The 27,501-nt window shown below is 47.7% G+C and overlaps 1 protein-coding gene across 1 annotated transcript in view; it reads left to right on the top strand.

Annotated features, from left to right (window-relative positions):
- The window catches only part of Stk4 (serine/threonine kinase 4), a 77,699-nt gene extending 57,243 nt beyond the window's left edge, over nt 1-20,456 (top strand). The window contains exon 11 of the mRNA XM_032904862.1: nt 18,458-20,456. Within this exon, the coding sequence (XP_032760753.1) occupies nt 18,458-18,616 (159 nt within the window). The 3' untranslated portion in view covers nt 18,617-20,456. The remainder of the gene's footprint in view (nt 1-18,457) is intronic.
- Nucleotides 20,457-27,501: the final 7,045 nt, after the last annotated feature.

Here is a 27,501-nt window from a genome sequence, read left to right as displayed (position 1 = left end):
ATAATCTGGGCCCATTTCCCTTCAGCTGGTTGCTTGCTCTGCCTCTTGGCCTGTGGTTGACTATTTAATCCAGTTTACAGTATTCAAGCAGAAGATGTGGTGATCAAATATCCTGCAGTGTTCCTACATCTTATTCCCTTTCCCATCTAAGATATCCCTCATGTCAGCTTCCCTGTCCAGTGATCATTGTGCCTAAAACCGGACAGTCACAGTTGGGCAGCCTCCGCTGGTAACGCTGGGGTGAAGACACGCCTCTTCCTCGTCTCCCTCCACCGCACCGTCTGATCACTGACATCTCAGGCTGGCAGACTGGGACGATCGGTATTGACGGTGCAGAGGAACGAGTCCGCTGGTCGCCCTTCATTCCATCTCATACGAGAGAAGGCACATGCAGCGCTGTTGGTGGGTCCAGGCATCCAACTCTGCGGGTTTTGACTGAAAAATGCTAGATTAACATTTGCTAGAACAGCTGGGACTACACGGAGAAACCCTGTCCAGTGGGCCTCTGTGTGGAAGAGGATTATGTCTACACGCATCAAAGGCTAGTTACAGGGCATCAAGCTGGTCAGGGTCCCTAGAGGAGGGCTTTTATATCCGGTTCTGACTTGACTGTGATGAGTACCCTTAGCCTTCTCTCTTGCCTGTTAAGTAAATGGGAAGAAAGGACGCGGTCTAGAGCCTGCAGGGGAGGCTGCTGCTCTAAGTAAATAAGGCAGCGCACCAGACTTCCTGCAGTGCAACAGACATTTTGTAAATGCCAGCTCCCTCTATTTCTACTTTCTCCACCTTTCTTGAAACGTTATCCCCAGAGTAAGCCTAAGTTCCTTAAATCTTTCCTACGGAGATTGGCTGTTGAATTCCCTTATGAAAGTAGAGATGCATTTCCCACAGAACACTTGCCCAGAATCGGGCTCATTTACAAAACAAAGGAATTAACCCCAGCCAGTGGGAAATGCGGAGTAGTCTTGGCTATCACATTTAGATTGTCCCAGCCCTTCCCTCCCTTCCACCCTCTTTCCGCTCCGTCTTTCCTTTCATTGCTCTGACTTGTTTATAGCCCGTGTACTTTCCCACTTTCCCCTCATTGCATGAACTGTCGATGTTTAGGGAGCCACATTGCAAAGCACACTTTGGCCAGCAGATGCCACCCTTTTGCTTCTGTGTGCCGTCTTGGAGCAGAGGCCGCCAGCTGTGCATACTGCGTGATGTGGTTAATTTACCGTCTTGCAGTTTTGACTTTGTATAAAGTAACATTTCTTGAAAATAACCCCTCATCATACAGACCAGGTCACTTGAGTAGAGAGATCCGCCATCTTTCAGGTCACAGAGAACCTTAGCTCACTTGGCCTAAGTTGGTGGCTCTCTTCTCTGAACTTGATCAGCTGTCCTGGCTTTTTTTCCCTTCCTGGTTGGAGAAAAAAGAATCAGCAGACAAGTAAATTGAACTTGTGAACTAAGTTTCCTTTAAGATCCGTGGTAACAACATTCTGTTATTGTACAATTTTAAGGGTGTTTATGTTTGAGCCATATATTATTTTATTTCTGTTTCACATTTTAGTTTTGTAAAAAGTATTATTAGCTCTTTGAATAATGAGAGATAATCCAGGGACAACAGAGGATCAAAGCGCTGGTAAGCCAGATGTGGGGTATATGCCCAGTGACTGTAATGTTACCATCATTTAATACAAAGTCTAATGCACATAGGATAGTCATTTTATTTGATGATGCTTGGTTTTGTGAGAATAAGATGAATTTTGTATTTTTTAAAATAGTTTGAGAAATGGAAGCCCAGAGATCTTTTTAAAAATAAGCCAGTTTTCTCCTGGTTCTCTGAACTCTTGGATGGTTCCTTTTACTGAGACAGCCAAGGCTGCGAGCCCGTGTCAGATATTTAGTTTGTTTTACAAGTCAGGAAAAAGAATCATTTTTTAATATGTAATGGGTACTGACGTCAGGGTGGCGGGGGGACAGCGAGAGAGTCAGTGTGCTCTCATGCCTATTCAGAGCACAGACAGGGTTGACATACTCCATTTTATTGTCCTTCTAGGTCAGTACTTCCTCCTTAAAGCAGTCTTGTTACTCTGTTACTTACCTTGTAATCATGGCCTTTACAGTAAGTGTCTTGTCAGGAACTGTCCTACTAACTATAAGGCATTATTTTAGGCATCCATTTTGCTTTGACCAAATGTAATCTCTGTCAAAACAAAGATGCCTATTGTAGAGGAGTCTTAATGACCACAGCCAAGAGTTAATGGCTTTTCTGGTGGGACCTCTGTCACTAGGTACCTATTAGTCTGGTTCAGGAATTTGCTTCTGAGTTTTTCTTTTATGATCTTATCTCCTGATGATGTGGGCTTTTCTGCTAGTTTTTCCTCCCCCACGCCCACATCAATAACAGATACTGAGTATTTCTAACAGTCAGTGTATGTGTTGACTATTTTCTGGTCTTATTTCCTGCTTTGTTTGCAGGAATACTTGCCTCTTTACGACTAGGCTGCAGGGGCTGCAGAAGCAGCTCAGGGGTTAAGAGCACTTGCTGTTCTTGCAGAAGACCCAGGTTCAATTCCCAGCAACCTCATAATGGTTCACAAACATCTGTAATTTAAGTTCCATAGGCATTGATACCCTCTTCTGGCAGGCAAACGTGGTATGCAGACAAGGTACTCATACACATAAAATAAACATTAAAAAAAAAAGGGGGGGAGGTTGTAGAGGTTGTAGAGTTTGGGGTGAAAATAGCATTCAAGTGCATGTTGCGTGTGGGCCCCATAAGCAGTTTTTTCTGTTCATCTCTCAGCCCGTTTTCTCAGGGTAGATCTTATCCCCACTCGTGGGCAACGAGGCCTGGAAGCACCGGGTGGTGTGTGCGACCCAAACAGAGCATGTGATTAATAAGTGGTGAGTGTGGGCTTTCAGCTTTGATGTGGAGCCTGCTATTATCCTCCAGATAAAATGCCTCTCTGCCTGGGAAACGTGCGCTGCTCCCGAGCCTTTGTGTAACTCAGGTGCTGTGCGTTCCTCTCTAACGCGCTCAACGCGCTCGGCACCTGGCAGAGAGCCGCAGCCCAGGAGCGCTCAGGCCGTGGCTTTTAATGCTGCCATTTCAGCCCGTTTATACATCCATGCCGAGCCACATGCTTACTTGAGATTTTCACCTTATAATAGCTTTTCTCCTGTGTTTACGGGGCTGTGTTAATTAGAGTATAAATATGACAAGTGTGGAACAGGATTCTCTTCCCTTCTGTTTTGTAAAACCTTAGCAGAACGCATTGATTGGAGCTACAGTGTTGGGAATCCCCTAGATCGAAGTTGGATAAAGTTTATTAAGCATTGAGAAAGTACCCGGTATTCTACTCCATTATTACTATGTGGGTTTGTCTTTACAGCTCAGGCTTACGTATAAGGAGGGCAGCGGGCTAGGGTCGGGGTCAGGCCTGGCAGGCCTTTACTTTTGGAAGTTCTCAGATTCTCTTGCTCTCTGCTCATCTTTACCTTGGGCTACTGTGTATTTTCATAGCAGCCGTACAAGCCCAGAACCGGATGTGAAGGATGCTTAGGGTCCACAGAAGGTGGAAATGAACAGCGGAGTCAGGATAACTGAGCAGAGGCAGGTAGATCTGCTCTGTCCTCTCGTGAGGTCTGCAGCCGCGGCCAGCTGCCTGATGGGGATGCAATGAATGTCCTGGCTGTGTTTGCCCCAGGGTTATTAAGAATATTAAACTTAAAAATACCTTTAAAGGATTTAGCAGAGTGGCCGTTTAGTAAATTTTATGTACGTGTTTAGTGCTTACGGTAGGGAAGAGGAGTGCACCAGTAAAAAGGAGGAAAGGGTAAATTAGGTGAGCTGCTCCCCAAAAGGACGGTAGAAGGATGTTCTACTCCCTTCCCATTTTGGTGGGAGCCCTTGGAAGCAGTTCAAACTCACTCTGAAGCACTTTCTTAATGCCCCACACAGAACTCGAATTCTGCCATTAAGGTTAAGTGTCAGTTGTGCTGGCCCACACACTGGCAGTCTGTTTTCTGACCAGAATGCTTCCCTGCTGTGCTTCCTCCTGGATGATCCTGAGGTGCCTGGTTGTGGAGAGAGAGCAGACGCGTGTCCTCCTTACAGGCCCACTACTCTCTCCCAATTGCTCTTTATTTAGAAAGATTGTGGCAAAACCTATTCTAGGATTTTATGGCCGTCACACATGGCTGTGTGTAGTTTGAGTTTAAAATACCTTGTGGGAGTGGTGTTTAAAATGAGAGCTGTTGGGAAGTGTTACCCCTCCCCCCCAAGCGCTCTTCCCGACACAGCCAACAAAGGCCGTTCTCACACATTGTGGAGAAGGCTCCAGTCCAGACTCAGTGGAGATTTTCCACTCTTGGAAGAGCTGCCGAGGCTCTAATCACAAACTAGGATTAATTTAAAATATTCCTGGGATGAATTACCATTTTGCAGTAAAAATACCATACACAATCTGTCACATTATCTGTGGCATCCCTCCCTGAGCCTGCCCACTTAATGAGAAAATCAGGTGTCCAGAGTTTATTGCTGAAGGCATGTTTAATAAGGGAGCCATGAATGGCGTTTAGATGAGCTTGGGTTCATGGTGTTTGTCAGTGTGTGAGTTGTATATGGAGGTTTGTGGAAGCTTGTGAGACACAGGAACTTGCCTTTTTCTAATCTTAACTGCCTCTCCTCCTGGCTCACAGGGTTTTTCCTATAAAAAAAAAAAAAATGAAAACCAAACAGGATAGCCTGGTCTACTCCCCATTCCCTGACTTCTAGCTTTCTGGGCCAACCCTAAGCGCCCGTGGCCACTCAGCTGTGGTAAAGTAGATAAGCATTCAGCACCCTAAGGAAGTGGTCTCTTTAGAGGTGTCTGCATCTAAACATGGCTCGTTTCTACGTACAGAAAGTTCCCTTTTCGAGACTTGGCGTTTCAGTGTTCCTGTCTTTAGCCCCAGAAGGGAGCTGTGAAACACGTATTGATTTTGGCATTGACTTCAACGCCTCTCAGACAGGCCGATTCTACAGAACTTGATTCAAAGCATTTCTTCTCTGTCCTGATGCCTTTTTGCCAAGCAAAATTGATCATTTCTGACCAGAAGGCCCTGAGCCGACAGTAAGTGAGGAGGCTCCCTGGCCACGCTCCGGCCCTGGGTGCGGCGCTTTTAATTTCTCTTGAGCTATCAGCTGGCTGTGTCCTGTTTCAGGGGCTGTTTGGAGGGCTCCCTGGCCACGCTCCGGCCCTGGGTGCGGCGCTTTTAATTTCTCTTGAGCTGTCAGCTGGCTGTGTCCTGTTTCAGGGGCTGTTTGGAGGGCGCATTTAGTGCAGTCTCCTAGTCCTGGAGCTAGTAATGGTGTCTTTACACGTCTGCCTCCTTGGCTTTCTGAGGAGTAAGATACCGGGGGTCTTCCCTGACGGTCGGTTCAAGTTTTCTCTTGTATCATGACGTTTACTGTGGTTGAGTTTTTTGTGCTGGTGTTGTTTTCTGACACAGCAATGCCTGACCCGGTTTGTTGTTCGCTAAGAAGTATGTTTAGTTCCCGTGTGACCACTTCCCTGAGTATCTAGGACAGTGGTTCCCAACCTGTGGGTCTCAGGTCATGACCCTATGTGGGGGTGGGGTCACGCATGAGATATTCTGCATATCAGATATTACAGTTAGGAAATAACAACGAAATAATTTGATGGTTGGGGTCACTGCAGCGTAAGACACTGCATTAAAGAGCCCCAGCTTTAGGAAAACTGAGAACCGCTGCTCTAGACTTCTGTGGATTTGTCCTTTGTACCCAGACTCCTGAGTTACTGCATCATGCAAAATCAGTTTTCCCAGTAAAGGAACTGTGTTCTGCCAGTGAGGTCAAAGGTCAGTACATGCAGTAGTGAAAGCCATGGCTGTCGGCCTTAGCAGCCATCTTCACCACTGCATTTCCTCATCTGTTGCACATGGATAAACTCCTACTTCTCGAGGCTAGGAAGATGGCCTGATGGTTGATGGCTTGCTGCTCTTCTGACCTGAGGCTGATTGCCAGCTCACAGCTGCCAGCGGATCTGCTGCTCTCTTCCGGCTTCCATGGCTACGTACACACACCCCAACCCACACCACCTCCTTTAAAAATTACATTTTCCTCAAGGAGTTGGTGAGTACCACGTGATGTAAAGTGTATAAAGTAACACAGGCACCCCTGCCTATATTAAGCATTTTATAAGTGTTATTTTCTTTCTTGGTTTCTAGCGTTGCTTTGGTTTTCTAAGGTATTACACGGCCTCCGCACTAACTGTAGAAAGAATGTTTAATGCACGCTTCAGAAAGTTTAGAGATTGAAGAAAAACTTAAAGATGTCCTTTGCTGTTTATCGCCCTCAAGCAACAATGACGGTTTTTTTTATTTTGATGTGCCTCCTTCCAGTTTTCAGTCTCACACAACTGAAATCTTTCTGCCTATAGTTTTAATTTTCTCATCTAACATGACCTATTTCATTGTATAATTAAAAATGTGTGTGACCCATCTTTAATAAATGACTGTTTTTAGTTATGTGTGTGGGTGTGTGAACGTGAGTGCAGGTGTGAGCAGAGGCCAGAGATGCTGAATCTCCCTGGAACTGGAGTTTCAGACACGGGGCAGACACCCTTGTGGGTGCTCAGAACCGAGCGCAGGTCCTCTGGAAGAACAGAACCGCTGAACCTCTGTCCAGTCCCCTAGTCATACCTTTTTAAAAATAATGTGTGAGATAAAGTTTAGCAGTATAGCCTATGCTGACTTCAAATTCACTATCCTCCTGCCTCAACTTCCCTTTTACTATCATTATAGGTAGCTACCACCATTCCTAGTTTAAAATACTTGCTTATGGTCATATGATAGTCGTTACATTGTATAATTGACCTAATCAGTCAATTTATTTGACATTTAGTATTTTGAGCTCTTAGTTTGGATCATTCCAATGTATCAAACCAGGAATTTTCTTGGCTACAAGAGAGCTGCCTGGGGTCTGGGTGATTGTACATTATTTGTGGGACTCGTCCCTCAGTTCAGTGTGTGAAGTGGATATAAACCACGGACTCTGTGCTCTCAGACTCTTCCCTCGGCTCTCTGGTCGGCTAGTGTTTGTTTGCATTTTCATCGTTTTCAGGGGAGGTTTCCTCTCCTCACCTGCTGGGCTAGAAGAAAGGTGAAGGAGACTGAGCTGTATTTAGGTCTCCGGCCTGCTGGTGCCCAGTGAATGCCCAGGAGCTGGCCTGGCCTGGGTAAATGCTGCATGGCAGTGGGTCCTCGCTGGGAGGCGGCCATGCTGACTCTTCTGAATGCTTCCTGACTGGGCACACTGTTTTGTTTCAACTTCTTTTGGGGTTTTGTTTTGTTTTGTTTTTCTTTTTCTGTAAAGCCAATCTTAAAGTATGTTGAGGCTGAATTCATTTGTACTATGGACTATAATGAGGTCTTGTGCTCCTTACTTTCAGAAACATGGCCAGAAATAGCCGTCTGAAAGAGACATGTGTCAGGCTGTCCAGGGGACGCTGCTGTGCAGATAAACACTGTGTGAGAATCCCCATCACCAGTGAATGGCGCCTTTGTCTCAGAACCCACAGCGCCTGCTTCTGCTGTGATTGCAATATCGGGTCTGAGCTGGCTTCAGTTACTGAGATGGCGCTGAAAACAGAACTTGAATGCTTGTGGTTTGTGACCCCAAGGGTCACTTGAAACACACAACAAGAGTAAAACAGAACATACACTAAACAGAAAGCCCAAAACAACATTGCTCCAGCTCGAGGCTGTTTTCGTTTGCTCTCTGGGGTTTGAGAGCCTGATCCTTTCATTCCCTGATGGCAAAGGATGGTTTCAGTCTCAAACACAGTCAGCTTTCTGAGTCCAGACTAGCTCAGAAACTGATCCTGAGAACTGCAGACAGGTTTGCACAGTGGGCCCTACAAGGCCCTCCGAAGGCCACTTCCCTGTCTCCCTGTGGTGACCGAGGCTGGCAGCTCACACATCCTCTTGTATTCCAGTGCTGCTCAGAACTTAGCTATTGCTAAGTTCTGCTAAATGATGAAGGTAACGTCCCCGGGTAGAGACGCTGGGTGACGATTTCATTGGAAGTGCAGACTTCACACTCAGAAGCAGCAGACAGCTGGTGGACTTTACATTGGCTCTTGTTAGCTCTGCCCAGCTACGGTTCTAGCACTTTGGGAGACTGAAGAAGGAGGCTAGCCTGGGCTACCTAGTAAGACCTCGCCTTAAAAAAATTACCGTATAACTAGATCCTTAGCTCTTGCCCCCTCCTCAGCAGAGTCAGTACTGGTTCCCACTTGCAGTTTCGATGCCTTCTCTCGTGTGTGTCTTGGTCTGTAGGTCTGTTGGTCTGCTCTGGTCATTTTGCTTGACTTGCACCATGGCAAGAGCCGGGGCACATGGTGGCTCTGGACTCCTCTCACGGTCAGTCATTACCAGATTGGTAGTACTGGGAGTTAGGGGTTAACATACATTTCCAGCGTACAGAGAATACACCTTGCCCTGTGATGCCGTGACTGTCCCTGTCCTCGCCGTCTGTAGGTCATCAGCTTTGTCAGTGCTGTCAGACTTCCAGTCCTTAGCCTTACTCCATTCCCGGTGACTCTGGGTTTTGTCCCTGTGAAATTTTGGTTTGTCTTAAGTCTTTAAGGCAGTGGCATCAGTTCTGGACTTGGAGCTCTGTGGCAGAACCCTCGCAGAGCCTGTGCGAGGCTCTTCACTCAGGCCTGGCAACTGCAGAAAAAGTATGGAAGACCAGAGTTGCTCTTTCCTTTTTAGTACATACATGTAAGGCTGTAACATTTCCTTACACGTTACCTTACAACTGGCAATTTTGATATGCAGGTGTTTGTTTTATAAAGTCAGGTTTATTGAGATTTAATTTACATAATATAAAATTTGTTCTGTTATATACGGTTTGATGAACTTTGACTGATGTGCACAGTTTTATAAGTAGCCATAATTAAGTCACTCTGAAGTTTCCCAGGACCTGGCTTTTGTCTGTATATATGCCTTTTCTAAGGTACATGTCTTTGGCCAACTCTTCTGAAATGCCCTACCAGCTTGTCTATAGCCCAGTCTTACGGACGTGTCTTCTCAGTTGAAGCCACTCCCCACAGGAGACTCCAGCTTGGCCTGAGTGGACACAGAATGAGTGGGTACAGGCTTTGAATTCAGATTCGTAGCTCTCGTGGATTTAAGATCACGTTGGCAGTTTTCCGGCTTACATTTCTCTCTGGGGTTTGGCATCCCGGAATGTTTTCATGAGCCCACATGTATTTACCTACACTCTTCCTCCCTGGAATGGTTCAGGGCTGTTCAGGAGATAGAAACCACAGACTGGGCTGCACAGGCGAAAGACAGAGCACACGGGGGAGTCACCAGTGGGAATGTGATCGGCAGTCCCCGACCTCGGCAGGCAGTGGCACCTGCACTGTGTGTGGTCTGCAGTCAAACCCTTCACAAGGTTCACTAGAGGGCAGCAGCGCATGGACCAGGAGGGCGGAGCCTCAGGTCGCATGGACACAGTGACGATCACAGGCTGAGTCCTAGCTGCTGCCTGTTTGTTTGCCTTCTTACTGGTTTTCTGCAAGCAGTTTTTATTCTCTGTGTTTGATCTTTTCATCTGAAGGTGCCTTTCGGACCACATTTATTAAAAAAAATGCATTTTTCAAAAAATAATTTGGTGTGTGTGTGCGTGTGTGTGTGTGCGTGTGTGTGTGTGTGTGTGTGTGTGTGCGTGCACCTTGATAGTGGCTTTGAATTTGAGAGAGAGTGGAAGCACAGGCTTACCGAGAACTTTAATTCTTCTGCCTTGGCCTCCCAAATGCTTCTGACTACAGGCGTGTACTGCCATGCTGCAGCCTCATTTGCTGTTAACACAGCAGCTTTGCACAGGATGCTCTGGCTGCTTTTATGTGACAGGAAGAGAGAAGAAAGTCTGACCTTCCCACTCTTGGAAATTTCCAGCTCAAGAAAGTGCACAGAAGCCACAGCACACGGGGGTTTTTATGCGATTAGCCAACTCTTTTCTTAAATTATTAAGCTGCATTAAAACAGCAGCTTGGTGCACTTGGTGTTTTAGGTCTTCCTGTCTTCTGAAAGATTAATATCGCTACAAGAATGACGTTAGTCTCAGTGTCTCTCTTTAGTGTTTCCAAATGTCAGGAGCATCTCACCCTGTGCTGTCCTTGCCCTCTGCCCCTTAGGCATTTACAGTTATTCCAGAGTTTAGTGTGTTATAAATGTCTAAAGGTTTTCCTCTTAGAGTTTGACCTTTTTTTTTTTTTTTTTTTTTTTTTTTTGGTTCTTTTTTCGAGCTGGGGACCGAACCCAGGGCCTTGGGCTTCCTAGGTAAGCGCTCTACCACTGAGCTAAATCCCCAGCCCCAGAGTTTGACCTTCTTAATAGGAAATTTTGATAGCAGTTTAGAGCTACTCTTAAATTAGAAATTTTCTTACAGAGCCATTCTAGCAAACAGGACTGGAGTCAATCTTCTCTTTGTAGTGCTGGGAGTCAAAGCAGGGTCTTACAGATGGTAAAAACGTGTTCTACCACGGAGACAAAGCCTAGTCCCTTGAGGTTTTCCTAGTAGTGTCATAAGCAGGACAGTGGATGAGCTGTTTGTTTTGATTTATTAGAACGCACAAACCCATTTGGAGTAATTGATATAATGTTATTTAATGAACTTATATTGTCCTCTTAGGCTTATGTATTAATTGATTCATACTTTTAAAACCTCTGTGAACTGCCCTGTGTCTGAAAGAACCCAGTAAGACATGAGTGTTTTTACATAGAGACTTAAAGACGTAAAGACAGATTTCTTAATTCAATTTTTATTAAGAACTCTGTTCTAGTGGCTTGGGAATACCTTAGCTCTACTGATTCTCAGATGGTTCTCAAGTTGCAAAGAAAGGTTTTAGGGGACAGAGAGAAGTTGGAGCCAGGGCTGGAAGGCTGGGTGGACAACCCTCTGTACAGAGGGCATCGTCAGCATAAGTATTGGGGTACAGAGGCCAGTGTTTTCATAGACTTTGGAAGTCCCCAAGTCTTTTCATTTCTTTAGTCATTTTTATTTGTATATTTTCTCTGAGAGAAGGTATTATCGTATAAGTCAGACTGACCTCAAACTCGTCCTCCTGCCTCTGCCTCCTAACATACTCAGCCCCTCCCACCCCATCCATAAGATAGTCTTGCTGTGTAGCCCAAGCTAGCCTCCACTTCTAGATTCTTCTGCCTTATGATTCCAAGAATTAGAATTGTGAGCACAGGCTACCACACGGCATCAGGGAGATTCTCTAGGGCCTGATGGAACTTGATTTTCCAGGCCTGTTATTTGAATCAGGAGCTCTTTCATTACAGTCCTTACATTTCATGTAAAGAGTAAGTTCTGTCAGAGTGCTCAGGCATGACGTGCATGAAATACACATCCCCTGATAGATACTCTTTGCACAGTGTGCCACCAAAGTGAGAGTTTACAGAAGTAAAGAATTTAACGCAGCCTCGGACCCTGTGTCTTGACTGTAGATGAGTTTGCACACTGGGGCTCGCTGGGAAGGCAGGCGGAGCTCTGCTGTGCACTCTTAGCTGTGTAGTTTACAGTGTCCGTGTTGCGTCAAGACAGGCTAGTTGTAATTCCTACATTCTTTATTGGCTGAAGCATCACCGGAGCGTTTGCCAATGAGGATGTCACTGTGGGCTCGGTCCGGGGAATGAGCCAGATCCCTCGGTGTGCTAGAGATACCTCAGAGCATGGTTAAGATGACATCGTAGTTCACCTCAGGCAGTTGTAGCCACTGTCTACATCACCTGCTTCCTCCTGTCCCCGTGGAGTTGGAGGCAGGAGCCCCACCGTGCATCTGTCTGGCGTGTTCTCGGCTTTACTGTGTGTACTTTGCCAATGCTTACATCCAGTGCTCTTGTGGAACACATCCTGTCACCCTCTGGCGCATACACTAGATGACATGGCCATTACTGTAGAGCTACAGAGGACGGAGCTCAAAGCCCCCAGCTACCCTTGCCCGATAGTCACTCCTCTGGAGGGGATGCCCCGCTTCATTCATCTGGCGGCCATGTTCCTGACCTAGGAAAGCTGCCAGCACGGTTGCTTGAGTGCACCGAAATGCTCAACCAGTTGTGTGTCGTCACTTCAGCACTTCCCACAGAAGGCACTTCCTGTTTTCCAAAGAACCAGCTTTATAGATGGGAAAGCACAGCCCCACTACAGCACTAGGAGCTGCGTTTTCAGCGTAAGGGCTGTGTGACATATTTAACGTCCATTCCGTTCAGATTTGTGATCTCCCACACTTTTTCACTGCCTCGTCCTCAGAACTCTTTTGCTTTCTCTCAGGAACTCCTAGCTTTGCAGGCAAGTTACTTACCCGCTCTTTTAGTTTTTAAGATCAAATTTTAAAAGCTATGTATATGTGCATGGCATACGCACGCGTGAGTGAGCCGTTCTCAGAACTGGGCACAGGTGCAGAGCTGAACTCGGGTCCCTGTAAGAACAGTATGTACCCTTAACCACTGAGCCATCATGCCAGCTCCCTGCTTACCCACTCTTACCCCACATTGGCCCTCCTGTAAAGGAGAGCGGTACCTGCTACCTTAAAGACAGGCTGAATGAAAGGTGCGGGGGACGACCATGCAGTGCTCAGTGCACACCTGAGGGGTCCAGTACTGAGGTGACATCGTATCTTGCTGCAAAGGGGTAAGACTGAGCTTTAGACTGAAAACAGGTTTAAGAACACGCTTCGGGGACCACCTGTCAAGAGAAACAGTACAGCGCTTACGCTGTTGACGTTACTTGCTCAGAGACTCTTGAACAGACAGACGACAGCGTACACCACGGACAATGACTAGGTGGCCTTTGGGCGTTTGTAGACTGGAGAGAGCAGTCTCTTCCATCAACCCTAGGACTGGTGCTGGTAAGCTTTCATGTGGCCCCAGGAGTTGTAAATGCCCTTGGTCATAAGACTATTTCTGTGTTCTCCATCAAAAATGCGAGCTCTTTTAGAACGAGAGCCCGTTTGTGTGTCGGCCGTTCTCACCTTCAGTAAAGAGCCTGTGCTGACTTAGCTCTTGTCCAGAAGGGTCACATTTCTTAGTATTTTCGTTATCTCATTTTATCCAAGGAGTACTGTTACAGTAGAGGTGGGTTTTTTGTCCCAGGGACAACACTACATTAAGCTCACCCTTCACACATGGCTGATGTGGGGCTGGATACTTGCTTCCCATCCGCTGAAAGCCCAGAAATGTCCATCGAGCTGATGTTTGTCTTCGAGGTTAGCCCCACTGCCCCCTGAGCAAAGGCTCGAATGGTGGAAGGTTGGCTGGTGGCACTGCTGAGAGGTGGCTGGATCACAGGATCGATGACTTGCTTCATCACCGAAAGCTAACAGCAGCAATGCAGAATCATTCATTCAGTCATCCCTCCAGCCAGTCAAGGTTTAGCAGAGTGGATGAGGTGAGGCCATTTCATTCCCTTCAAGAACTTTCATCCTAGAAGGAGAAACGAATGCAGAGAGTAAAAATACAAGACACACTTTTCATGAGCAGACACATTTCCCCCAGAATCCATGCTGCAGCCTCTGCCTGTCACAAAATGAAATAGAAAAGTGGGAATTTACAAAAGTATCCTTATTGTCCCGGCAGGAGTAGCTGAATGGCTTAGGTTTTTTTATGTACTTCAACAGATTCATTATAAAATTAATGTAGTCATTTAATCATTTATATTTCCCTTCTGATTCAAGTTCATTGAACCGTAATGTTAAAAAAAAAAATTAAGTGGTGGCTCTAGCCCTCGGATAATCTGGTCAGAGTAGTTTTGTGACATCCGAGGAGTGAGCATCTGAGTGGAAACCTGAAGGATGCGGGTGAACTGAGAGCAGCTACTGAGACAGAGGACTGTGACTGTTGGAAGACTCCCGAGTGTCCTCAGACCAAGCTAAGGTGGAGTTAATAAGGAGTGAGGCTGGAGTGGGCATCGAGGCCTTCCTAGGGGATTGGATTTAAAGATAGTAAGACCTGATCTACCCTGGTTTTAGTTGTGCTTTTGCTGTGGGTTGGTGGTGGGGTGGACTAGGGGACTGGAGGCAGAAACAGACATGATCAACTTTGAGTCACAGCAGCTACCAGAGGTGAGCGCCATAGGACTGCTGAGGCCTGGCTGTGAAAGAAGGACTGTGAGGGAAAGGAGGGGGCAGGGCGGTACATTCCTGAGGTGGGGAGGAAGACTTCGGACCTCTTGCTCCTGTAAGGACCTGCAAGCTCCTGTACAAACCGGGGGCTACAATAGCCAGGAGGATTGGCGCTAGATCTTTCTGGAGTTCAGAGGTGGATTCTGGGCTGTAGATAGGAGTGGAAGTCACAGCGAAGAGAACATATGTAAACCTAGGGGATACTCGTGTTGACTTCCTCCTGTCTGGTGAAAACCTTTCGGACTTCCTGTATTGCTTGTTTGAGGATCTGATCCTTTGGATGCTGGTTGTAGCAAAGCTGTACAGATATTTTACTGCAAGATATCCATTTGAAATTTATTTATGTCACCAAGGACCGGGAAGGTGAAATGCTATACCTGGCGCCATAAAACCATTGTCTGAGCTTATTTGTCAGAAAAATCTGTATCTGGACAGTGTGATCAAATCCTCAGCCATGCCCTACTGGCTGTGTCCTAATGGGCCAGGCATAAAAACCCCCAGAGGACTAAGGGCAATCATTACTTAGGTTTAGGTGGCAGAGTTAAAACAAGAATGTCTGTTACTCCAGGTTAGAATCAAGGACAACAGAGCTGCTTAGAAACTGGGCACCCGTAAGAAGCTTTAAACCAAGCCTCAACTTTGAGGATTTTGTTAACAGCTAAATGGAAAGGCAGCTGAAGAGTCATGCTTAACACTTTGACGACACATAAGAAAAACCAGAGTAGCAGCGTCTCTAAGAGGCTGGACTTCCCATGGAGTCTGACAAAGTAGCAATCCAGACGCTGTGTCCACGGAGACACCCTGAGCATGTGATTGCCTAAGAACTATGCACACAGCCTTCTCTTACAGTGGAGACAGAGGCCTTCAGGGAGAAGGGCTTGCCTGCAGCCACAGAACAGCTGGGATGTCAGTGCCTTTCCCTTAGCTTACACCACCCTCCCCTGTCCTCATGTAAGGGCATCTGCTCTCCAGGCCCGGCCGGCCGGCCTGCCTGCCTGCCTGCCTGCCTGCCTGCCTGCCTGCCTGCCTGCCTGCCTGCCTGCCTGCCTGCCTGCCTGCCTGCCTGCCTGCCTTCCTTCCTTCCTTCCTTCCTTCCTTCCTTCCTTCCTTCCTTCCTTCCTTCCTTCCTTCCTTCCTCCTCTCAAAGCATTCATCCTCTTTACAGGGCACTTACTACTTCCTGTGTCACCTCACTAGAACATGAACTTCACCAGGTTCATGGTTTCTGTCACTTAGGTGTCCTGTGAATTCTCAGTAGTGATTGACCAGTAGTCTGAGTTCAGTGAATGTCTCATAATGGATGGATGAAACATTTTCTTATACAACCACAAGTTGCTGGGCCTTGTGGGAGCTGCAGGTTTTAGGTATTTTTAGCACAGATGAGTGAGGTGGGTGGTGTGTTGTTTTCCACTTGTGGGATCCTACTTGAATCAGCAGCTCCATGGACACCTTGTTTACGGGAGATTATCAGACTTCCCCAGGATATCAAAAATAACGGCTGTGATTGTTGTGCTTATAAAAAGATAAAGGAGGGGCTGGAGAGATGGCTCAGTGGTTAAGAGCACCGACTGCTCTTCCAGAGGTCCTGAGTTCAAATCCCAGCAACCACATGGTGGCTCACAACCATCTGTAATGGGATCCGATGCCCTCTTCTGGTGTGTCTGAAGACAGCTACAGTGTACTCATATACAAAATAAATAAATAAATCTTTAAAAAAAAAAAGATAAAGGAGAAGAGAAATATATTTTGGTGGAGGTGTAGTCAGGGGGAAGGGGTGCCTCCACGGGCCCATGCTGAGGCGTCCCGTCACCCTGAGGGACTCACCACAGGAAAGTATAGTACAGAATAGAGTTCATTCAGGGCATGGAGAGAGGGGAGTTGAGAGGGTGAGAAAGGCAGAGAGAGAGAGAGAGAGAGAGAGAGAGAGAGAGAGAGAGAGAGAGAGAGAGAGAGAGAGTAGAGAAGTAGAGGCCGGCCATGAGCACATGGAAAGGGGGAGGGAGGGACGGGGTAGGGGAGGCCAGAGGACGGAGAGGGAGCAAGAAGGCAAGAGCAAGAGAGAGGAGGGTGCAAGCAGCCCCTTTTATAGTGAGTTGGGCACACCTGGCTGTTGCCAGGTAACTGAGGGGCGGAGCTTAGACAGACTGCTGACAGTGATCACCAGCATTTCTTGAATCTGGGCTCGCTCTTTGTCAGACATGCACTGTAGGAAGTTCTGAGCTAACAGTTTCATGGCAACATGACCACTGAGTCTTCTCACAGTCCAGTCCGGGAGGAACTAGACCGTCTGTGTGTTCAGAGGAGACTAAGGCTGGAGGGAAGCTACTTCTTCAGAGGGACACAGTCAGTACAGACAGTGATCTAAGGATTAAGTTCTTAGCTATCTGTAGCATTCGGTATTAGGTTTAGGCTGTTTTCTCTTGGAGGAGGAATTGAAAACACTGAAGACCAGGCAAGCATCAGCCTTCAGAGTCCCTGGGCCAAAAACATCAACCTCCAAGGTGGTATAAAACCACAGCCTGGAAAAAAAGACGTTTTTTTCAGCTCAACTTTCCAGCATTCCCCATACTTTCAAGTCTTTCCATTCTCCCATTACAAAGAACCTTTCGTCTTAAACCGGTAGGCCTTTTCACTTCTCGGAAAACTTCTCTGAAACCAGCCAAAGAAAATTCCTGTGGTGACAGGTCACACTGAACCATTCTAGGGAGGCCACTGTGCCACTCATTCACACCCTGCCTCCTGAGGAAGGAAGGGGGTGGAAAGAACTCCTTTGCCCACCTTCTGTAACACAGCCCTGTGGAGGCCTCAGGAAGGGGCCGACTGAGGGATGTGATAGGTTTATAAATGTGAGCACAACAGATCCCTTGTGAGACCTGGGCGAGCCTGTGAGTTCTAGGAACCCTGTACTTCCTAGGAGCAACAGAGTGACTCTCACCACCCAGTGTGCATAATGCTGGCGTTCACTCACAGCTCTGCCAGCCACGGCTGCCCTCGTAAAATCAGTAACACCACACACAGGGCACAGATTCCATTCATGTCTTACAGGATTTCTGACGAACAGTCACTGCTCCCCTTCTGTAGATACAAACAGCTTATGGGGATTGGTAAATTGCTTTTAGCTTCCCTGAGTGCTGGAGTTGCAGCTGTGTCCCCCCAGTGCTGGGTTTTAGCTATTTGCCACCACTCCAGCCTGAGACCATAACTTGCCAGACCCTTGGCATTTCAAGAGTCCTGTTTGGAACCTGAGTTGTTGCCAAGGGCTGGCTGTGCTGTGCTGTGCTGTGCTGTGCTGCGCTGTGCTGTGCTGAGCTGCGCTGTGCTGAGCTGTGCTGTGCTGTGCTGTGCTGTGCTGTGTGCTGTGTGCTGTGCTGTGCTGTGCTGTGCTGTGCCGTGCTGTGCTGAGATGAGCTGTGCTGTGCTGTGCTGTGCTGTGCTGTGCTGCGCTGAGCTGCGCTGAGCTGCACTGAGCTGAGCTGCGCTGTGCTGTGCTGTGCTGTGCTGTGCTGTGCTGGCCTGCCTTTCTGCAGAGGTGGCTCAGACGGGCTGTGGAGCCGTCTTGCTGGTTATCCTCTGGTGCAGCTGCATGCTTGCTGGGAGACACCAGGCAGGTTTCCTGGTCACTCTGCCCTGGCTTGGGCACCCCGTTGTGGCATGGAGACACCAGACACACCTGTCCTTTCTCAAGAATATTAAAAGAGCCAAGCTGTCTGGCTCCCAGAGTTCAGCATGTCAGCGCCAGCCATATTTTTAATTTATATGTCGCCCTTTTCTCTCTGTGTATAAAATTAGTCAGAAGTTTCAGAGGTTTGCCAGCTAAAGGTTGTGCCCGTATGTTCAGGAGCCACATGTAGATGCCCATACAGAATGCTTGGCTTCGATCTAGTGAATATTAGTGGGGGTTAGTATGGCTGTGTGGGATACTGGGGGTGGGGGGAGGCTCAGCTGCACTGACCACCGGCCACTGAGGTAAGTTCCAGACACAGGCATGGGCACTGTCTCTGGGCTCATATGGATAGGCAAGAAGTAGGTGTCAGCCATTAGTTTTCACGCAGTGAGTTACTGTACGTGATGAACATGTACTTCAGAGATGGTCTCAACAGCTCTGTGGTGGTGGTCACCGGAATTAGCCGGGTCTCACCAGCTGCCACTGTGCCTTGATTCTGACTGGCCACAGCGTCCTCCCACCCACTTTCCTTCTGGATGCTGGAGGAGGCTGGGGTTCTCAGCTCAGACATTGTGGTGACTTCTCACTTCTCTTGCAGCTGAAGAGCTGGACCGTGGAGGACCTTCAGAAGAGGCTCTCTGCCCTCGACCCCATGATGGAGCAGGAGATGGAAGAGATCCGGCAGAAATACCGCTCCAAGCGGCAGCCAATCCTGGATGCCATCGAAGCCAAGAAGAGGAGGCAACAGAACTTCTGATGACACCAGCCCAGCCTTTGGTGGCTTCTGGGTTGCTAGACTCATGTCTGTTAGCCAGCACTTCTGCTCTGTCATTTATCCACAGCACCTTTGTGAACTCAGGAATGTACGCCAGTGGGAAGGGCTACTTGACAGTCATTGTGCCATTTGGTGTGAGCATTTACACCGGCAAGGTGTATCTTGAAGGGTTTGTATTGGTGCTTTTCACTCAGAATTTTAGACCCCAGGAGCAGAGACTCCTAGTTCGGTGACAGCTGGGACATTTTTTTTTTACATTGTTTCTTTTGTTTTCCTCCTAGTAATAGCTTTTTGGTTGCTCGCCCTGGAATACTTTTTAAAAATCTATAAATATGCATATATATAAATTATAAATAGACCCCCCATTCCGTGTGGGGGTATCTCTGTACAGGTACAGTTTCAAACACTTTGCCTCTTTCATGTGAGATTATGGTACTGTGCAGCAAGAGAGCAGAGGACACTGGGAGACTTAGCTTGTCACTGAACCCCAGGAGTCAGCTTCATCTGTTACAGAGCTGCATGGAGAAATTAGTCTTGGGATGGATGTGCTACCACAGTGACAAGCCTCGTGTGGTCACCACTGGTCTCCAGAGCTGTCGGTGGCCGGGAAAAAGCCTGGAGAACTTGAGTTGGCTCCTTGAGTCCCAGGAGAAGCCTTTGCTCTCCCAACGCCTTTCATGCATCCCCACCCTCCCAGCTGCCTGCAGTCACACCTCAGATCCTGCCCAGTGCCTTAAGAGGAGACACATCTGTGAAAGGACAGGCAACCAAGAACTCTCCAGCAAACGGGGCCCTCAGCAGTCCAGAAACCTCGCTGTTGACGGGGACTCACACATGGCATTCCGTTCTTCATTCCTTCGATACAGGGTAAAGGGCACTGCTTTCATGGTCCACATTCAAATACGTGGTTGTTTATTTTATTTTATTTTTTTCACTCACTGTGGAGGCTGTGACAAGGGTAAATTAATGCCAGACTGAGGCTCACTCAGAATGGCAGAGCTGGAAGGGCCTGTGGCAGTCATTGGGTCCGACCTTGTATTGTCCCAGTGGGAAAATGAGACTTGGAGGAGAGGTGACTTTGTCAATGTCACAAATCAAGTTAGAGCAGGGATGAGAATTCAGAGCCTTTGTGCTGGGCCACTGGACCAAGAGCCTCTTCACTGAAGCTTCCATTGTAGACCAGGTTGGCCCAGGAACCCCTGCTCGCTCTTTGCCTCTTTGGTACCCAAACTGCTGTGGAAAGGCTCCCCAGGGCAGCCATGTCATTCTGCCTCAGCGGGTCCCTTACGGTGTCTCCCAGCTACAGGCAGGCACTCACGGAAGGCCTGCAGGCGGGGTGGAGGGCTTTGCAAAAGACAGTTACAGAGTCCTCTCTGCGCCCTTAGCTCAAAACTGCAGCCAGAAGGAACTGGGAAGGCAGTGCCTTTTATTTCTTCCCCTTTCGTCCCTCTGATGGGGCTGCACCTGAGGACACGGAAACTCGACTCCTTTAATTGCCTTTGCTCCCTAACCGGAGAGTCGATAAAAAGGCAGGGGATGTTCTGTTCTGTGACCAGACTCTGTTCTTTGCAGTTAAAGCAAGCTTTAAAAAATGCAAGAGCAGCTGGTCTGCAGGACGCAGCCAGCAAAGCAACTGTGCGACAGAGAGAGGATTAGAGGACCGTTCGAGGATATTGCTGGGATGATAAATGGCGGCCAGCACTCTGGGTAGCAGGCGGCAGGCACTGAGCAAGGCATTCTACAGATTTCATCGGGGTCCCCTGTGCTCGCTAACTAAGTTCTTTCTCATATGATGAAATTGAGTTTGAAAGATTCCTCCCCACGACACTGTGGACCTGGATGCCTTGGCATCCTGTCGGGCTAGCAGTCCCAGAAATCGGGAAGTCCAAAACGCTTAGCATGAAGTGACCGCGGCTTCTCACCAAGTGTAAGTGGTATTTTTTTTTTTTAAAGGTTAGAAACCAGATGAATTAATAGTCCTGTACCCCAATCAAGAAAGCCTTTAAAAACCCAGAACAGGGAGGACATGCGTAACATTTGCTATGCTTACTTGGTAGCCCAGCCTCCAGCTCTTTCCTCTTGAAGAAAAAGGATTTGGGCTTTGCCAGACAGAAGGGGAAAAGCCCATGACTCCCTTCTGAAGCAAGGTGGGAACCAGAAAGTGGTCCTCCTGTGAGCCTCCATCCGGAGTCTGGTTGCAAGTGCGTCTGTGAAGCCCTTTGCCAGAAGCCAGTTGTTTGAGGTCCTTGGTGAGGAGCATGCGATGTTCAGTGACAGTCAGGGGAGCAAACCACTCTTCCCCCAAGGACCGAGTCCCAGGAAGCCTCACTTCCCTGGAGCCTGAGCCCTTGAGACTCTGGCGGGCTCTCTGCTCCAAGACGCCGAGGCCTACACCTAAATTTTCTTTTCAACAAACAAACCTCATGCTCTCTTAAGAATTTTGTAGTTTTGCTCCCATTCATAAATTTGAAGCACATTTCCAATTTTATTTCCTTTATATATTTTTTATTTTATAGAAGATTTTATATAAGATTTTATACTCCCCCATAGATTAGACAAGAATTTATCAGGCTGGGAGTGAGAAAGGTGGTTGGGTTGTGTGGATGAACAGGGGCAGCAACCGAAGCCTCAGGAGTTGAGTCTCTTACACTGTAGAGTAGAACCTGGCAACGCCAGAAACTTCCTTTACCATTTAAAACTCAATAGCCCGTCTAATGTCAGGAAGGAGAAGGACGGCGCTGTAGGCCCTGCAGATTCTCAGAGCCCTAATAGCAGAGTATTATGAACAGCTTCATGATACACTCACCAGCTAAAGTGAAATGGACGGATACCCAGAAAATGTCAAAGGAACTAAGCTTACTCAGAGACAAAATGGGCAGTCGCAAGGCCCCAGCCCCTTTCCTACCAGAACTCGGTAGCTCTGAGAGACACGGATATCTCTTCCTTCAAAGGATCTGACACTTTGGTAGCAACTGTTCCTCAAGGTCATGCCAGCAGAGTGCGACAGAGTCTTACCCCACTGTCCTTCCCAGCGTACCTTTTGGTCCCTAAAGACTGCCATTCTTCATCTTGGAGGAAATTGTTCCCGCTCAAACCACACCCCTCACCTCACCGTCCTCGGCCTTTTCTAAGGACCGCGTTTGTATTTTTATTTGGATGACACGCATCGTCTTTGGAATCCATGCTCTCTGTGTTTAGACGGGAGGTCTCTTCCACCAGCCTGCACTCAGACCAACTTGGAAAGAAAAAAATCTGAAATGCTGTTGCTGATGTACAATTTAAAAAGAAAATGTGAAGTTTGTAGCTTTAATCTTTTGTAACAAAAACTAATCAACACTGGCTTCAGTGCTGACCGGAAATGCTATTTTGTAAGGTTTGGCTGTAAATAATAGAGCTCAGCTGTTTGTATATGTGTGAGACATAGCTTCCTCCACTGCCGTGTGCTTTTAACTTGAGGTACCTCCTGTGTGCTTTTATGTTAGAGTTGTCCCCCCTCATCCCTCCCCCAACACCTGTCACCCTTGCGTTAAATAAACTGTCCTTTAGACCACAGACTGGTCCTTCTTTTAACATGAGGTTTCCCATCCATGTCACTGCTGTGCAACGTTGCTGTGATTACTGATGCTACTGTGTGTTTATTCTGGGATCCAGAGCCAGGGTGAGAGGCCGGCTTGTTGACACCTGACGACAGAGCCAGTGGGCAATGCCATTACAGTGAACTGGAATGGACATTTGTGTGTGTGTGTGTGTGTGTGTGTGTGTGTGTGTGTGTGTTTTACATATATATTATTAATATATTATCTCCCCATAAACACACACACACACACATATCTCCCCATCTTTGCCTCTTCTTTCCCTCTCCTCTTCTGAGATGTCCCCTGAGCTTTGGAGGGGTCCTCACATCCCACGCGAGGCCAAGCATTCCACCACCACCCTCAATGCTTCTGCCAGTTTGTAGGTTTCCACATTAACCACTGCCAGCCGCCGTAAGGAGCTTTTCTGATGAACGCTGGACACAGCACTAAACCCCGGGCTTGTGTCCTTAGAAGGTTGTTTGACAGTGCCACTGTTTAGCAAAATGACAGCAGTAGGTTTCCTCCTGGGTCAGCGACCAGACATAGCCTGAGGAGTAGCTCAGCCCAGAAGCACCATTGGAGAGGCCGAGGGAAGTGTCCAGCCTGTGTGTGCAGAGGGGAGTGACCATGCTGCTGAGGCATCGGGAAAGCATCCAGAAACGTGAAAAGTGCAGAAGCCAGGCCAGCAGAGGGTGGGGAGGAAGGGGAGAATGAGCAGGTGGAAAGACAGGCTGGGGCAGGAGCCTGATGTACGGCCACTTTGGAATCCTTGCACAGAGCCAGGCCAGACATGGGCCAGCATTCACAATGAAGTTGTAGGGCCATGCCCTTGGGTGGTGTGTCCTCATCCAGGGGTTAACCAGGCTGAATGACCCGGGGTTCTCTTTAGTCATAAAAAGTTCACCAGTAGCAGAGAGGGGGCAGATGGATATGGAAGGGCAAGTCAGGCCGCTCTGTAGCATGTAATGCTGTCATTCTGTCCTCTGCTGCTTCTCTGGGAGTGGAGCCGTGGTGGCGTTTGATTGCCCAACGTGTTTACTCCCTGAAACACTAGGCCAGGGTTGACAAATACTCCTATTGGTCAGGTTCTGAGCCTGACCAGAGAGAGGAATGATGCTGTTTTCTTCTAAGCAATTGGCATATGGCAGACAGTGCAGAGCCTTTCAGAGATCCCCGCTTCCTTTTAGGGGCTGTAATAGTCTCAGAGCCCACCAGGGTGGTTTTGGGAATGCATGGGAGTGTTTTCGAGTGGCATCGTGGGAGCCGTGGCAGTGCCTCAAGTAGGGACGAATATGCTGGTTCTTCTGTATGATGTCCAAATGTTTTTAAAAATACATTGTTCATAAACAGTCAGGAGTGAACCTCATCGTAGTACCTAAGCATGAAGCACTCTGTTTACTGTTAGTTTCAGAAGAGAGGACTGGAAATGCAGAGTTCCTTGTTGGAGCTTTGCCGAGAGATGCCCCCCAAGGCCGCAGTGCTCCTGAGTTTTGAGTCGCTAGTGCAGAACAGCTAGAACACTGGCTGGTCTAATGTGTAACCCGCATCCATAGGAAGTCTACGAAACATGTAAACAAGTGACAGGGGAGAGAGAGAGAGAGAGAGAGAGAGAGAGAGAGAGAGAGAGAGAGAGAGAGAGAGAATATGATGTGTGTGTGAGAGGTTCCAAGGGACTGGAATCTAAAGATGCACGTGTTTGCAGCGCCATCATCAGAGAGTACTCAACTTTAATCAAGAATGTATCCCAACAAGCTTGCCGGTGCTACACACCCACAGCTCAAACAGAGGAACTGTTGAAGGTAGCTAGGATGTGGAACAGCGGAATTCTTGAATACCGGTGAGCCTCCCTGAGGCCCGGCCGTTCTGGGTAATTCCTCGGAACTATGTGCACGTTTCTACACAGCATACCTGCACATGCGTGGCATTACTTACTATTATAACCGTCTTGGTGCTGCTGAGTCGAGAGTCTCATCCATTCTGGAGTCTGATGCATGTTAGGTAAGCACTCTCCCGCTGAGCCTTAGCGCACTCTTTTTTTCTTGAGGGCTAAGTTGTCTAAGCTGTATCCAGGCAGGTCTTGAATTAGCAATCCACCTGCCTCAGCCTCGTGAGTAGCCGCGATGATAGGCCTCTATTGTGAGCCTGTAACACTGGTATTCCCAGATGGCCTCCATTGAAGAATTAACCTGGCACGTTCGTGCTTAGCTTCTAAGATCGGAAGAGGTCAGGTACATTCGTGGTGGTATGGTGGTAGAGCTTCATTTTGTAAAAGGAAGCCATCCAGATACCCAGTGACAACTGGATGAATAAGTGACATAAGTCACAGTACTGGAGTACTACACAGTCCTGCAAACAGAGTACTATACAGCCCTGCAAACGAATCATCAAGAACTGTTGTGGGAAAAAAAAGTGAAGACATGGAAGACTTCAGTCTTGACTGGAGGCTATGGGCTGGGATGCTCTAGGCGAGCAGACATTTTGATGCTGCTAATTGGTCCTCACTGGAAATGGAAGAAATGATGGGAACCCATTACTGGTCAAGTCCTGGCCTTGTTAGGCTGGTTGTAACAGAAGTTATGGCCCAGCTTCTTGAATTGCCACTAGAGGTAGTCGCAAGCTGGCTGCCTGCAAAGTCTAGCCAGTGGCAGGCTGGCTTCCTGGGCTCTTCGCCATAAGAATGAATGAAGTTGGTTTTCTGGGTAGTTTGTGGTGGGTGGGAAGTTGAAGCTCTGCCCATTGTCTGCTTGTATGTTCAGTTTCTCACTACACAAAAGCCTGGCTGATCTCTCTGACACTAGAATAAAGTGGGACATGTCCATTGTTGGATGAATGGACAGATAGGATTTATATTCATAATGGATATTACTCCATTCTTGAAAAGGTATTCTCTATGATAAAAGAACGTGTCTATTATTTTGCTTACAAGAGCCTAGAGTGGGCAGGAAAGTCAATTAAGCAAGCTCAGATAATATTTTGGTTGTTTTCATTTGTTCGATTACTTGTTTGTTCCTTTGGATTTTGGGGACACAAAGAGCATTTCTGTGCTACAGTAAAGAATCAGAGCTAAGTTCAAATTCTGGTTGTTGCCAGATTCCCACCTTAATGGGGTTTGGCATTGGTCAAGTGGGATTGCAAGAGGTGTGGCCGCACAGAGAGTGGGGAGAAGCCCAAAGCCCCATAAAACCGACACAAACATTTCACAACCTTTCTCGGTGTAGGAAAGCTCCCAGATTCCTTCTTGCTCAAGGTTGCTTAACTAGAAGGTGGAATCAATTTAGCTTGGAAAGCTAAAAGTGAATTGGGCAGGAAAAAATGTAGGCCATACAGGATTGTAAACACGTGTTAATTGATACCATGAGCTGGCAGTGTGTGTGTGTGTGTGTGTGTGTGTGTGTGTGTGTGTGTGTGTGAGAGAGAGAGAGAGAGAGAGAGAGAGAGAGACAGAGAGAGAGACAGAGAGAGAGAGAGAGAGAGAGAGAGAGAGAGAGAGAGATACTGGATTCAGTAGGGGAAATGTAATTTGAGGCCAGCCCTGATTTTGAGATGGGATCACTTCTCTGGGATTTGGCCTTCTCCGTGCTAGCACCAGGATCTGGCTGGCCTCTAACAACCAAATGAGTTGGCCAATGAACCTTGGACCAAATGCTAGCCCACATGAATTGGGCCTTACAGAATCCAAATCCATTGGCATTCTGTAGAGGAAGGGAATAAAAGATTTCTGAAGACAGTATGCTGGATCGGACTTATTTGTGGTTTCTTCCCATAAGCCCCACCAAGCATGGCCTCTAGTGAACCCAGCATGTGTCTGCCCTTGCTCAGAGGAATGTCTAGGTCAGGAGCACTGGGCCTGTCTCAAAATACAAGGTGGAAAGCAATCATGGAAGACATATGACATTCATATGCACATATGCGCGCGCGCACACACACACACACACACACACACACACACACACACACACACATCCCTTATGCACACCTACACCAGAAAGGCGGAAAGAATGGAGGAGAGAGGGAGGAAAGAGAGGGAACAGAGAGAGAGGAAATGATAGAATTTTATGGATACACACTGGGTTTATCTCCCTCTTTGTGAAAGGCACATCCTCTTCTCATGCAACAGGATCTGGTGTGAGTCCCTGCCTTGCTGTTGGGCTTTGAGGATGAATTTCAGGCTAACTGTGGGCATCAAGTAATTCTGTGTCCAAAGGTACCCATTGTGAACCGCACCGTATCCTCCACCTAGATAGAAAGTCAAGTGTGACTCATGATTCACAGTTGGGAATTGTGTGTCTGTCGTCTAACGAAGCACAGTGGCCCACTTGCAGATCCATTGCCTCTTGTTTCTGTGGCTTGAATTCTGCAAGCTTCAAGATTTTGGTGCCCATGGGCAGAATGCTCCCCTAAGGGACACAATAGTGAGTTCCTGGAATCGGGGACTGTCACTTGGGTATTTCTGATCTTATCCCCAGGAATACAAGCATGAAGGGAGTTACGGGTCTGTCCTAGGTAATCAACTATGGTGTCAAAGGGAAATTCTATTACTGCTACCCAGAAGGCATCAGGGAGTTCGTGTAACACCAGGGAATTCCCTGAAGCATCTTATTGCTCCCAGCACTTGCAAGGGTTCAGATTCTCCTGGGATAAAGGTCAGACGACCCTACCAAGTAGTGCATCTCAACCAGCGGAAGTGCCAGCCGAAGGCAGGGTAAACGTGATGTGGCAAATAGAACACTCTCCGTGCTGGCAGCAGCCTCTGCACACCGCAGCCATGGGACGAAGCCATGACGCCTTCCTCATGTCTACGTCTTTCATGGCCGTCCCTCCAGTCTCATACACAGAACATGCTGGAACAGTTCGCTTGCTCTGTACAGAACACTGAGGTACCAGTGGGAGAAACTGTTACCAATGAGGATCTGGATCCATTCAACAGGACATGGTTTGGGGTGTCCTCCCTTTGGAGGGGGAATCAATGTTGGGATTCTATGTGACAGTTTCCTTATGTTAGAAACATGCATGTGTGTGTACACTTGTGTGTGTGTGTGTGTGTGTGTGTGTGTGCGTTTATGTGCATGCCTGCCCATGGTGTGTGTGTGTGTGTGTGTGTGTGCGTGTGTGTGTGAGCTGCTTAGCATGGGTGCTGGGAACTGAATTTGGGACCTCTGGAAGAGCAGGAAGTCCTTAACCATTGAAGCCTCCCCAGACCTATTGTGCATCATTTTGCTTACAGATCCAGTTTCCCTCCAGAAGGATGGTGGTTTGGCTGAGTCATCTGCTTTTCTCTTGGTGGGGCTGGAG

The sequence above is a fragment of the Rattus rattus genome, chromosome 5 (assembly GCF_011064425.1).
Source record: "Rattus rattus isolate New Zealand chromosome 5, Rrattus_CSIRO_v1, whole genome shotgun sequence".
Lineage (NCBI taxonomy): Eukaryota > Metazoa > Chordata > Mammalia > Rodentia > Muridae > Rattus > Rattus rattus.
The sequence above is the reverse complement of the archived record's forward strand: the minus strand, read 5'-3'. Positions and strand labels throughout refer to the sequence as shown.